The sequence below is a fragment of the Grampus griseus genome, assembly GCF_964374135.1.
Source record: "Grampus griseus genome assembly, chromosome: 12".
In the NCBI taxonomy this organism is placed as follows: domain Eukaryota; kingdom Metazoa; phylum Chordata; class Mammalia; order Artiodactyla; family Delphinidae; genus Grampus; species Grampus griseus.
In genome coordinates this window covers 61,842,135-61,856,708 of record NC_139006.1, presented here as the reverse complement: position 1 = coordinate 61,856,708, position 14,574 = coordinate 61,842,135, and the positions used below count along the sequence as shown (strand labels likewise).

General features: G+C 43.1%; 1 protein-coding gene across 1 annotated transcript in view; it reads left to right on the top strand.

Moving 5' to 3' along the window:
• Nucleotides 1-278: 278 nt before the first annotated feature.
• Nucleotides 279-14,574, top strand: part of PSTPIP2 (proline-serine-threonine phosphatase interacting protein 2) — an 84,170-nt gene continuing 69,874 nt past the window's right edge. Inside the window, exon 1 of the mRNA XM_082667585.1 lies at nt 279-353. Coding sequence (XP_082523711.1) covers nt 321-353 — 33 coding nt within the window. The 5' untranslated portion in view covers nt 279-320. The remainder of the gene's footprint in view (nt 354-14,574) is intronic.

Here is a 14,574-nt window from a genome sequence, read left to right as displayed (position 1 = left end):
GGAGGAGAGGGCTTGTGGGCAGGAACGGAGCCGAATTTGGGGAGGCGACAGGACCGGTTCCTTCCAATCCTTAAAGGCCTCCCGAAGGAGGGGGAATGTAGGGCTGACTAACTGAAGGCTGACGCCGCAGGGCTCTAACCCGCGGGCAGTCCCTCCGTTACGCGCGGGACGAGTGCGGCGTGCCGGGTGCTAGCGGCGCGGGGCGGGGCTGCGCGGGGCAGGCGCGGGGGCGGGACTCGGGGGCGGGACGCGCCGCTGGCCCTGACAGTCCGCGTCGCAGCGCGCCTGCGCTGGCTTTCTCCTCTCCTCGCGCGCCGGCCATGACGGGCTCACTGTTCAAGGGGAACTTTTGGGTAAGTCGGCGGGGTAAGCGACCCATCGCCGGGCTCGGGAACGGGGGCTCCGAGGGGAGACGTGGGCGCCTGCCCAGTGCTCCGGGGCAGAACGCGAGGGGAGGCACCGCCGCCGGCCCCTCTCTGCGCTTCCCCCAGCCCACCGCGCGCCCGCGGGTCCCCGGGATCCGGTTCCTAGGCTCCCCCTCGGCCGCCCGCGCCCCCGGACACTCCTGACGGGTGTAGCCTTAGAGTTGGGACATTACCCCCTCATCTCATAGGGAAACCGAGACCCAAAAGGAGGAGTCACCCGTCCGGGGAGAGTCGCCGGTGGCCCCTGAGGCTGCGCTGTGAGCGGATTTGGGGGGACGTGGGGCGCAGAACGTGGGGTGAACTTCGCCAGGCTGATCGGCTTTTCCAGGTCCGCGGAAACGTACAGCCTGTCCGAGCCCCATTAGCTCCCGGCTCGCCCCGGCAGACAACCCTAGAGGTGTTATCTAGCAGAAGCTTTGCCGGGTTCTGCAGCTCCGCTTCCTGAGCCTCTCCCTGTCTTTGCCCCCGCCCAGGGGGAGGTCGGTGCGTGTGTGAGACCCTGCGAGGTGGTGGGGACATCTGAGCCCGAGGACGGGCCCAACCGGGAGGCAGCAGTTCTGCCTGCCCCTCTCCCTCTGTCCAGTCGTCTTTCCCCCTTCATCTGACTGCGCAGGTGCCCCTCAAGGGTCTGTACCCCCTCATTCGGAGGAACCGCCCTCATCCCTTTAAGGCAGGAGCAGAAAGTCAGCACGTCTCCAGACTGACCCACTGCTGCCAAGCCGCCCCAGCTCCTTACTTGAGACCCTGATTGTCCCCCATTCAGCCTCATAGCTGCTTAGCAGGTTCCTGGCCCCTATCTAGAGCTGCTGGGTAGAGAAACCTGGCCCTGTAACCTTCGGGACACAGTTTAGACCCTGCTTTGTGAAGTTCCTTTTCCTGGAGATTTTGAGGTTCTCCTGGGACACTGCCCACCTGTAGGGTGCAGCTCACCGCCCCCACCCCCCACCTCCCTCAGCTTCACAGAGAAGGTGAACAACCTCGCAGCTGTCCCCTTGAAGAGGCCTGGGAGTTCTTTGGGTAAAATAAAGGACTTCTGGGTCCCATGACAGGCATTGTGGGAAAAAGCAGGGTACAGAGACCTGCCTTTCTTCCCCTCAAAGTGTAACACTCTCCCGATTTGGATTCCTTTTATTTCCTTTTCTTCTCTGATTGCTGTGGCTAAAACTTCCAAAACTATGTTGAATAAGAGTGGTGAGAGTGGGTAACCTTGTCTTGTTCTTGATCTTAGTGGAAATGCTTTCAGTTTTTCACCACTGAGGATGATGTTGGCTGTGGGTTTGTCATATATGGCCTTTATTATGTTGAGGAAAGTTCCCTCTATGCCTACTTTCTGCAGGGTTTTTATCATAAATGGGTGTTGAATTTTGTTGAAAGCTTTCTCTGCATCTATTGAGATGATCATATGGTTTTTCTCCTTCAATTTGTTAATATGGTTTATCACATTGATTGATTTGCATATATTGAAGAATCCTTGCATTCCTGGAATAAACCCCACTTGATCATGGTGTATCATCCTTTTAATGTGCTGTTGGATTCTGTTTGCTAGTATTTTGTTGAGGATTTTTGCATCTATGTTCATCAGTGATATTGGCCTGTAGTTTTCTTTCTTTGTGACATCCTTGTCTGGTTTTGGTATCAAGGTGATGGTGGCCTCGTAGAATGAGTTTGGGAGTGTTCCTCCCTCTGCTATAATTTGGAAGAGTTTGAGAAGGATAGGTGTTAGCTCTTACAAAAAAACAAACAACCCAATCCAAAAATGGGTAGAAGACCTAAATAGACATTTCTCCAAAGAAGATATACAGACTGCCAACAAACACATGAAAGAATGCTCAACATCATTAATCAATAGAGAAATGCAAATCAAAACTACAATGAGATATCATCTCACACCAGTCAGAATGGCCATCATCAAAAAATCTAGAAACAATAAATGCTGGAGAGGGTGTGGAGAAAAGGGAACACTCTTGCACTGCTGGTGGGAATGTGAATTGGTACAGCCACTATGGAGAACAGTATGGAGGTTCCTTAAAAAACTACAAACAGAACTACCATATGACCCAGCAATCCCACTACTGGGCATATACCCTGAGAAAACCATAATTCAAAAAGTGTCATGTACCAAAATGTTCATTGCAGCTCTATTTACAATAGCCCGGAGATGGAAACAACCTAAGTGTCCATCATTGGATGAATGGATAAAGAAGATGTGGCACATATATGCAATGGAATATTACTCAGCCATAAAAAGAAACGAAACTGAGCTATTTGTAATGAGGTGGATAGACCTAGAGTCTGTCATACAGAGTGAAGTAAGTCAGAAAGAGAAAGACAAATACTGTATGCTAACACATATATATGGAATTTAAGAAAAAAGAAATGTCATGAAGAACCTAGGGGTAAGACAGGAATAAAGACACAGACCTACTAGAGAATGGACATGAGGATATGGGGAGGGGGAAGGGTAAGCTGTGACAAAGTGAGAGAGAGGCATGGACATATATACACTACCAAACGTAAGGTAGATAGCTAGTGGGAAGCAGCCGCATAGCACAGGGAGATCAGCTCAGTGCTTTGTGACCGCCTGGAGGGGTGGGATAGGGAGGGTGGGAGGGAGGGAGATGCAAGAGGGAAGAGATATGGGAACATACGTATATGTAAAACTGATTCACTTTGTTATAAAGTAGAAACTAACTCACCATTGTAAAGCAATTATATTCCAATAAAGATGTAAGAAAAAATAAAAAATTGAAAATTAAAAAAAATAATAATGTAACACGCAGTTTTCAGCTCTCTGCTCAGTGTCTTCTCTTCAGGGAAGCCTTTCCTGACTGCACCCAATAGCACATGTTCTGTTCCTTCATAGCATTTGTCAGTTTATGGTTTTGAGTTTGGGACCTACAAGCATGTGAGCACCTTGTGGACAGCTATTGTGCTGGCTTTCAATGCCACTGCCCCTTGCACAGGCTGATGCCAGTAGGTTCTCAGCAAATAGTGGTTGAATGAGTACAGTGGATCTGTAAGGCTGACAGGGTATGTAGTGGGGTGAGAGCTGCGGCCTCCATCCTCAGAGGTCTCCCAGGCCATAGGAAGGCAGCCCCCAGCCGCTCCCAGTGCAGACTTGCAGGAGTGGTTAGGGGAGGGGGGAGACGTGAGATCTGTGTTGGGAGTTAGAGGTAGGGTGAAGGTCCAAGGCAGAGAAATTTCTGGGTTTTTACTTTCTTTTTTTCCCCTCTGAGCTTTTACTTTCAGAAGATATGAGATCCTGAGAGATAGTTTGCAAAGATATCTTCCATCTCTTAATTTCCTATACTTTATGTCAAATAATAAAAACAGTAATAGCTAATATTACTGTGTATAGAGTCTGTGGCAAGCACTGTTCTAAACACTTTACACATACCACTCATTAAGTCTCACAACTACCCTTACTGAGTATCCCATTTTACAGATGAGGAAACTGAGAGGCAGACAGGTTAAGCAACATTCCCCAAGTTTGTAGAGCTATTAAATAGTGGAGCAGGACTCTGCATAGACCTGCTCTCCTTCAGCTCCAACCATGAGCTCCTGGGAGGTTTGCACTGGCTCCCACCATCCACTGAGCCCCCAGAACTGCGATGGTGCTTTGCATGTGGGCTTAGGAATCAGGGAGATGGGACAGTCAGCCTGGATTTGGGAGACAAGGGGCAGAAGGGAAACTGTTGGAGACCTCAGGGGCTGCCTGCGATGCTCTCACACTCTCAGGGGTGGGGGTGGGGAGCAAGGCTGTTGTTATCACTGAGGAGATGGCAATAACTTTCATGCTTCAAGGACAAGAAGGTTGTGATTACATAAGGTAGAAAACTTTGGAAACAAGGTGGGTATCAGTTGAGTGAATTTAATAAATATTTAAGAAAATACCTTCTCTGTATAGAGGTGGCATTTGCAGCGGTTAAGACCATACTCTTGGGTTGAAGGTAGATTCCTCATTAGGAAGCTGGCAGGGAGGGCGGGCTTTGGTCTTGAATGCGTGTCCTCAGGGATGTAGAGGGCAAAGGGGTCAGGGGATGGGAGAGTCTAGCAGGAGTGAAGAAAACTGGGCCAGGGGTAGAAAGGGTCTGTTCCAGGATGGAAATCATAGGGAAGGGACAGGAGGAGACAGATGAGAGGAATGGCAGAGGGTAGAAGAAGTCAGAGCCACAGGACAGGGTCACCAATTGAAGCTGGGCAGTAGGAGAGAGGAAAGGAGAGCTTGAAGGAAGCTGTGTGTAAGGTGAACAGGAAAATGAGTTGCGGACCCCAGAAATAAGGAAGTCAGATGAGGAACTGGTTTGTGGGGAGGGAAGGAAGAGGAAGCAGAAGCGGTATTGACAATAGGCAGGCCAGGAGCATCCTGAACCCCCCCACCCGGCCCCCACCCCCCAGGACCATGCCAGGGTTGCTGGATATGGGGAGGTCTTGGGGAAGGAACAGGGTGCCAGACAGCAAGGTTTGGGGGTATTTTAATATTTTAACAACCAGTACAAACACGTCAGTGAGTGTGCTCTGATGTCAACATTCTGGGTTTGAGGGGCTGGTGGAGATGGCCCCAGTACCTTGGAAAGGGTGTCCAAGCAAGAGAGTGCACGGAACAGCATAACGTGCAGAAGCAGAGACTATGAGGTGGCCTGGCCAGGTTTGAATCCCGGGTCTGCCCCTTGTAGCTGGGTGACCTTGGGCAGATTACTTCAACTCCCATACTCAGTTTTTCCATGTAGAAAAATGAGGACAATACCAATGTCTACGCTCTAGGACTGTTGTGAGGATTAAATCAGAGTTTAGTACGTGCCTGGCGCATAGTGAGCACTTGAGATTGTCAACTATTGTCAGCACAGAGGTGACAAAGGAAATGGGTGACAGTTACTCGAGGAGAAAGAATCAAGAGATAAGAGGTTCCCAGAGAAGCACTCTTGGTGACTACCTGTATTTTGGCAGGAAGAGAGAGGGGTCAGAGAAAGAGAGGCAGAGATGTAGGGATTCAACCCTCACAGGAGCCATCACAGGGCCAGGAGAGGAATGTTCCATGAAAGTTGAGAGACCCATGGTTACGTAGATGTTCCTGAAAAGGTATAAGTCCGCGCATACTTTACAAATAATCTTATTCAAATGCCCCATGGAGAGTTTAGTTAAAGGAACCTTTAGGTGGATTTGTTTGAAAAGAGAATACTCAAGTGTTCTTTAAAACTGGGGTCGTCCCCAACCAAGTTTGCCTGACTCGGACACAACGCCTGTGTGCTGTTTCCCTCCCAGCAGTCATGTGGCTAAGTGGTGCTGTTATTTATTCTGGTTAATGTTGGTGGTACCTTGTCGGAATAAGACGGGGACCATGGATGTGGTTTCCAGGGCTCCAGGGAAGGAGGCCGCAGAGGGAAAGTCCCAGCCTTTGGCCTGTGATCCATGTAGCCATGCACAGGTGACTGTAGAACCTGCTCCAGAAGAGCAAGATGTCCTGCCACAGGAGAGCCCCACATTCCTCACAAGGGTGTGAGGCCCAGCCTGACCCTGTATGTCCTCTAGACCCTTATATTTTGACCTGGTCTTCCTGATTCTTACGGCTCTTGGCCCAGACCGGCTTCCTACTGTCTGTCCTGCACTCTTCCCACCCCAACACCTGCAGTGGGTGTGGCCTCTCTGCTCTGCCTGGTGAGTGACCAGGGGAAGGAGCTTGCTCATTGCCCCTAGCCACCCAGGGCTGTCCCTCTGCTTCAAACCTCTGGCCACTTTGGAATCTGGTCATTCTGGGTATGACCAGAGCTTGAGCTGGTGCTGCATCTGGCTTTGCTCCTTGACTTTTCTCTATACAGTATGGGAGGGTGCTTTTTTTCTTAAATAAACAAAGAAGAAAACAGGTTATCACACCATGTGGTTTTTTTTTTTTTTTTTTTTTTGCAGTACGCGGGCCTCTCACTGTTGTGGCCTCTCCCATTGCGGAGCACAGGCTCCAGACGCGCAGGCTCAGCGGCCATGGCTCACGGGCCCAGCCGCTCCGCGGCATGTGGGATCTTCCCAGACTGGGGCACGAACCCATGTCCCCTGCATAGGCAGGTGGACTCTCAACCACTGCGCCACCAGGGAAGCCCCCCATGTGCTTTTCTTTTTTTTTTTTTTTTTTCCCATGTGCTATTTCATACAATGTATAGGCTGTTGCTTTTCTTTTTTAATCCTCTCCCTTGGAAACCAGTCCCCAGAAACACACCAGGAGGGCTATTGTCCTGCCTGGTGGCAAAATGCAAGGCAAAGTCATTGACGATTGCCCCCTCCAGTTCATTCTTCCTAGAGCAGCCACTGGGGTCTATCTTTAAAATAATTATCAAAATCCTTTTTTCTTGTTTTAGCTTCTTTAAAATTTAATAAGAGGCATGGGACCTACCTTCTAAGGAAAATACGAATTCTTATTGAAATATATAAAACAAAATCTGAACAAGTAAAGAGGAAACAAAAGTTTGTTAACAAGCCTTAAAAAAATCTAGATGATGCAAGCACATTCTTTAAATATCCAAATATTTCCAAAAGGCTTATAATGAAAAACAATATAAACATTATTTATGTTATCACAGCATGTAAAGATTGCTTTATTTTGTTTGTTTGTTTTTTGGCCGCACGGCTTGTGGGATCTTAGTTCCCCCCACCAGGGATTGAACCCTGACCCACAGCAGTGAAAGCATGGAGTCCTAACCACTGGACCACGAGGGAATTCCCACAGCATGTAAAGATTGTTTAGTTTAAAGCTAAGTAGTATATTATGATTAGACCTCCATTCTTATCCTTCCTGGACTTTCTTTTTTTTTTAAATTTAATTTAATTTATTTTTTTATAGAGCAGGTTCTTATTAGTCATCAATTTTATACACATCAGTGTATACATGTCAATCCCAATCGCCCAATTCAGCACACCACCATCCCCACCCACCCGCAGCTTTCCCCACTTGGTGTCCATCCGTTTGTTTTCTACATCTGTGTCTCAGCTTCTGCCCTGTAAACCAGTTCATCTGTACCATTGTTCTAGGTTCCACATACATGCGTTAATATATGATATTTGTTTTTCTCTTTCTGACTTCCTTCACTGTCTATGACAGTCTCTAGATCCATCCATGTCTCAACAAATGACTCAATTTCATTCCTTTTTATGGCTGAGTAATATTCCATTGTATATATGTACCACAACTTCTTTATCCATTCATCTGTCGATGGGCATTAAGGTTGCTTCCATGACCTGGCTGTTGTAAATAGTGCTGCAATGAACATTGGGGTGCATGCGTCTTTTTATATTATGGTTTTCTCTGGGTATATGCCCAGTAGTGGGATTGCTGGATCATATGGTAATTCCATTTTTAGTTTTTTAAGGAACCTCCATACTGCTCTCCATAGTGGCTGTATCAATTTATATTCCCACCAGCAGTGCAAGAGGGTTCCCTTTTCTCCACACCCTCTCCAGCATTTGTTCTTTGTCGATTTTCTGATGATACCCATTCTAACTGGTGTGAGGTGATACCTCATTGTAGGTTTGATTTGCATTTCTCTAGTAATTAGTGATGTTGAGCAGCTTTTCATGTGCTTCTTGGCCATCTGTATGTCTTCTTTGGAGAAATGCCTATTTAGGTCTTCTGCCCATTTTTGCATTGGGTTGTTTGTTTCTTTAATATTGAGCTGCATGAGCTGTTTATATATTTTGGAGATTAATCCATTGTCCGTTGATTCGTTTGCAACTATTTTCTCCCATTCTGAGGGTTGTCTTTTCGTCTTATTTATGGTTTCCTTTGCTGTGCAAAAGCTTTTAAGTTTCATTAGGTCCCATTTGTTTATTTTTGTTTTTATTTCCATTACTCTAGGAGGTGGATCATAAAAGATCTTGCTGTGATTTATGTCAAAGAATGTTCTTCCTATGTTTTCCTCTAAGAGTTTTATAGTGTCCAATCTTACATTTAGGTCTCGAATCCATTTTGAGTTTATTTTTGTGTATGGTGTTAGGGAGTGTTCTAATTTCATTCTTTTCCATGTAGCTGTCCAGTTTTCCCAGCACCACTTATTGAAGAGACTGTCTTTTCTCCATTGTATATCCTTGCCTCCTTTGTCATAGATTAGTTGACCATAGGTAAGTGGGTTTATCTCTGGGCTTTCTATCTTGTTCCATTGATCTATCCTTCTGTTTTTGTGCCAGTACCATATTGTCTTGATTACTGTAGCTTTGTAGTATAGTCTGAAGTCAGGGAGTCTGATTGCCCCATTTTTTTCCCTCAAGACTGCTTTGGCTATTCGGGGTCTTTTGTGTCTCCGTACAAATTTTAAGATTTTTTGTTCTACTTCCGTAAAAAATGCCATTGGTAATTTGATAGGGATTGCATTGAATCTGTAGATTGCTTTGGGTAGTATAGTCATTATCACAATATTGATTCTTCCAATCCAAGAACATGGTATATCTCTCCATCTGTTGGTATCATCTTTAATTTCATTCATCAGTGTCTTATAGTTTTCTGCATACAGGTCTTTTGTTTCCCTAGGTAGGTTTATTCCTAGGTATTTTATTCTTTTTGTTGCAATGGTAAATGGGAGTGTTTCCTTAATTTCTCTGTCAGATTTTTCATCATTAGTGTATAGGAATGCAAGAGATTTCTGTGCATTAATTTTGTATCCTGCAACTTTACCAAATCATTGATTAGCTCTAGTAGTTTTCTGGTGGCATTTTTAGGATTCTCTATGTATAGTATCATGTCATCTGCAAACAGTGACAGTTTTACTTCTTCTTTTCCAATCTGTATACCTTTTATGTCTTTTTCTTCTCTGATTGCCGTGGCTAGGACTTCCAAAACTATGTTGAATACTAGTGGTGAGAGTGGACATCCTTGTCTTGTTCCTGATCTTAGAGGAAATGCTTTCAGTTTTTCACCATTGAGAATGATGTTTGCTGTGGGTTTGCCATATATGGCCTTTATTATATTGAGGTAGGTTCCCTCTATGCCCACTTTCTGTAGAGCTTTTATCATAGATTGGTGTTGAATTTTGTCAAAAGCTTTTTCTGCATCTATTGAGATGATCATATGGATTTTATTCTTCAATTTGTTAATATGGGGTATCACATTGATTGATTTGCACATATTGAAGAATCCGTGGGATAAATCCCACTTGATCATGGTGTATGATCCTTTTAATGTGTTGTTGGATTCTGTTTGCTAGTATTTTGTTGAGGATTTTTGCATCTATATTCATCAGTGATATTGGTCTGTAATTTTCTTTTTTTGTAGTATCTTTGTCTGGTTTTGGTATCAGGGTGATGGTGGCCTCATAGAATGAATTTGGGAGTGTTCCTTCCTCTGCAATTTTTTGGAAGAGTTTGAGGATGGGTATTAGCTCTTCTCTAAATGTTTGATAGAATTCACCTGTGAAGCCATGTGGTCATGGACTTTTGTTTGTTGGAAGATTTTTAATCACAGTTTCAATTTCCTTTTCTGTGATTGGTCTGTTCATATTTTCTATTTCTTCCTGGTTCAGTCTTGGAAGGTTATACCTTTCTTAAGAATTTGTCCATTTCTTCTAGGTTGTCCAATTTATTGCCATAGAGTTGCTTGTAGTAGTGTCTTAGGATGCTTTGCATTTCTGCAGTGTCAGTTGTTACTTCTCCTTTTTCATTTCTAATTTTATTGATTTGAGTTCTCTCCCTCTTTTTCTTGATGAATCTGGCTAATGGTTTATCAATTTTATCTTCTCAAAGAACGAACTTTTAGTTTTATTGATCTTTGCTATTGTTTTCTTTGTTTCTATTTCATTTATTTTTGCTCTGATCTTTATGATTTCTTTCCTTCTACTAACTTTGGGTTTTGTTTGTTCTTCTTTCTCTAGTCCCTTTAAGTGTAAGGTTAGATTGTTTATTTGAGATTTTTCTTGTTTCTTGAGGTAGGCTTGTATAGCTATAAACTTCCCTCTTAGAACTGCTTTTGCTGCATCCCATAGGTTTTGGATTATCGTGTTTTCATTGTCATTTGTCTCTAGGTATTTTTTGATTTCCCCTTTGATTTCTTCAGTGATCTCTTGGTTATTTAGTAACGTATTGTTTAGCCTCCATGTGTTTGTGTTTTTTACATTGTTTTCCTTGTAATTCATTTCTAATCTCATAGTGTTGTGGTCAGAAAAGATGCTTGATATGATTTCAATTTTCTTAAATTTACTGAGGCTTGATTTTTGACCCAAGATGTGATCTATCCTGGAGAATGTTCCATGTGCACTTGAGAAGAAAGTGTAATCTGCTGTTTTTGGATGGAATGTCCTATAAATATCAATTAAATCTATCTGGTCTGTTGTGTCATTTAAAGCTTCTGTTTCCTTATATATTTTCATTTTGGTTGATCTGTCCATTGGTGTAAGTGAGGTGTTAAAATCCCCCATTATTATTGTGTTACTGTCGATTTCCTCTTGTATAGTTGTTAGCAGTTGCCTTATGTATTGAAGTGTTCCTATTTTGGGTGCATATATATTTATAATTGTTATATCTTCTTCTTGAATTGATCCCTTGATCATTATGTAGTGTCCTTCCTTGTTTTGTTCTTTATTTTAAAGTCTATTTTATCTGATATGAGTATTACTACTCCAGCTTCCTTTTGATTTCCGTTTGCATGGAATATCTTTTTCCATCCCCTCACTTTCAGTCTGTATATGTCCCTAGGTCTGAAGTGGGTCTCTCAGAGACAGCATGTGTATGGGTCTTGTTTCTGTATCTATTCAGCGAGCCTGTGTCTTCTGGTTGGAGTATTTAATCCATTCACGTTTAAGGTAATTATTGATACGTATGTGCCTATGACCATTTTCTTAATTGTTTTGGGTTTGTTTTTGTAGATTCTTTTCTTCTCTTGTGTTTCCCACTTAGAGAAGTTCCTTTAGCATTTGTTGTAGAGCTGGTTTGGTGGTGCTGATTTATCTTACCTTTTGCTTGTCTGTAAAGCTTTTGATTTCTCTGTCGAATCTGAATGAGATTCTTGCCGGCTAGAGTAATCTTGGTTGTAGGTTCTTCCCTTTCATCACTTTAAGTATATCATGCCACTCCCTCTGGCTTATAGAGTTTCTGCTGAGAAATCAGCTGTTAACCTTATGGGAGTTCCCTTGTATGTTATTTGTCATTTTTCCCTTGCTGCTTTCAATAATTTTTCTTTGTCTTTCATTTTTGCCAATTTGATTAATATGTGTCTCAGCGTGTTTCTCCTTGGGTTTATCCTGTATGGGACTTGCTGTGCTTCTTAGACTTGGGTGGCTATTTCGTTTCCCATGTTAGGGAAGTTTTCGACTATAATCTCTTCAAATATTTTCTCTGGTCCTTTCTCTCTCTCTTCTCCTTCTGGGACCCCTATAATGCAAATGTTGTTGCGTTCAGTGTTGTCCCAGAGGTCTCTTAGGCTGTCTTCATTTCTTTTCATTCTTTTTTCTTTATTCTGTTCCGTGGCAGTGAATTCCACAATTCTGTCTTCCAGGTCACTTGTCGGTTCTTCTGCCTCAGTTATTCTGCTATTGATTCCTTCTAGTGTAGTTTTCATTTCAGTTATTATATTGTTCATCTCTGTTTGTTCTTTCATTCTTCTAGGTCTTTGTTAAACATTTCTTGCATCTTCTCGATCTTTGCCTCCATTCTTTTTCCGAGGTCCTGGATCATCTTCACTATCATTATTCTGACTTCTTTTTCTGGAAGGTTGCCTATCTCCATTTCATTTAGTTGTTTTTCTGGGGTTTTATCTTGTTCCTTCATCTGGTACATATCCCTCTGCCTTTTCATCTTGTCTGTCTTTCTGTGAATGTGGTTTTTGTTCCACTGGCTGCAGGATTGTAGTTCTTCTTGCTTCTGCTGTCTGCTAGTGTTGGAGGGTCTCCTGCAGAGGCGGGGGATGGCTTTGGCTCACTGTGGGAACAAGGACACTGACAGCAGAAGTACTCTTCCTGGTCTTTCTAATTCCTGTTTTTGAGGGGACATTATTCATCTTTATCAGAGGCTTTTTTTTAAATGCTCCACTATATCAGGTTTTTTTTTTTTCCCCACAAACAGTTTATTCAGATTGGACTTACACAGTGAATGTAGAATTCTGAGTTTGGTGTCTCAGATACCCATTATGGGAACACATGCACAGATAAATACACATAGTTAAAGTTAATTCTAAAGTCAGAAAGACTTGGTTTGTGCAAACTTGGTATAAGTGTAAATGGTTGCATGTTAATTTATGGATTTTTCTGGTAAAGGAAACTATAGGTGTCATCAGCCAGTGAAAGCAAAATATTGTTACTTCCAAATATATACAATATCCAAAGTACCTCTATTTGTACAGCTAATAGGTAATTTTGAAATTAATATTTGTAATTCTCATTTACTATCTCCTAAATGTAATCAGATTGTCCATTTTGGTACATGTTTTGTTACAGCATCAATATCATCTAAGTTTCAGTGTTAATGAAAAGGTCATCTGAGTAAGACGTGGCTAACATTTTTCTTTCCTCGCCTATGCTAGAAATCTCCAGCTTTAACAAAAAAGGAGCTTTAAGTAAGAGTAGGAACTGTTGGTTAGCTTCATAGAATGATAGCCATTGTAATTTTTAAAAATATAGAACTATTAGAGTTTTCCATCTAGATAAATGAGAATAATTAAGATATGGTTGCCAGGAATTTTAAAACTCTTATATGTTGTGAAAATCCACGAAGACTGCAGAGCTATGTGATCTCACTCCAGAAAAGGCAGGCAGCAGGAAACCAGATACTTTGGACACCACTGTTCAGATAGTTGCTGTGAGTCTCACAGCCTCCAGCAAGGGCTTCGGAACCTCCCTCAGAATCAGGGGCTTCTTGCTTCTCAAACAGCATGCGTGTGAGGAAAGTAGGCAGAGTAGGCTTTTTAAAGACACAGTAGACTGTTGGCTTGTTTGTTTAAACTTGCTTTCTGGGATTAGCTGTATTACTTTTGTGAGTTTTGGGCTGAAGGTTAGACAAAGGTTAAGCAGCGGATTTTAACACGTGTGATAGGGGTTTGTTCTTCATGAGAAGGGGAAAGCTTTTCCCCGGTCGACCCTAATGCTCTTGCCTTAAATGCTTTACACTATCTGTATGTGTAAGGAGGCTCAGGGCAGCACAGAGCAACTTAAACCCCAGTGCATGAACCCGTAACATTCATGAGAATCTATCTTTGGGAACTGTTACATAGCCTCCCAGCTTACCGGTCAGATATGGCTGTTGCATTAGCACTAACCAAGTCACACTGGACTGCATTAGGGGATTAGAAACCAAGTGAAGACTTTCTTTTTTAACAGAAATGATCACAGCTAAATATTTGTGAAAGTAAAGCAAAAGAGCATTCTTAGGTGTTTAAATGCTATATTTCCTTACTGTTTTTTTCTTTTTTTAAAGGCTGCAATGATCTTAAATATTTTTTCATAGATCACTGTTCATTCTTTAAACATATTACTGTTTGTTTATAGGGGTAGTTTCCAGTTTCAAGTGCTTTTATAAATCCCCAAGAATGGTAGTAAGTGCCACATACCTCAGTGACATCACTGTTTTTACAACTATATTTTAGGAGAGGGAGATACACACACACAGAATAAAAAATAAGAAAAGTTGTAGTGACAGAGGATGGCTGACCCTTGCCTCACACCCTCGGCATTCACTCTGTGAGGTGCAGCCACACAAGACTACTTGCTGCACCCCAGGGGGATTGGGGGTCAGGGAGGTTGGTGGCAGGTGTTGCTTGGCTCCCTTCCCAAGCCTTTGCACTGACCTCTACTCCAGCCTCCAGGTCTTGGGGAGGAGACTTTCTCTGCAAGTCTGTTGCACACTTCTAACAATATACTTATCACTCTATGTTTAACCATCTTTCCTTGTTTGCCTTCCTTGGTGGACTATGGTCAACTTCTCTCTTATTTACCTCTGTGTCCCTAGAGCTTGACACAGTTCCGAGAACAGAGTATGTGCTCAATAAATGTTTAACAAGTGAATAAATGAACACTGAAGTCTCACCTACTTGATGTTTAAAGAGTCACCACCCCACCCTCCACCCCCTGTACAATACATAATATTCAGGGGCCAAGCAACTGAATTCCACATATTTAATTTTTGTTGCCTTTATTAGTCTGCTACCACATTTTTTAAAAGTTGTGATAAAATACGCATAACATAAAAT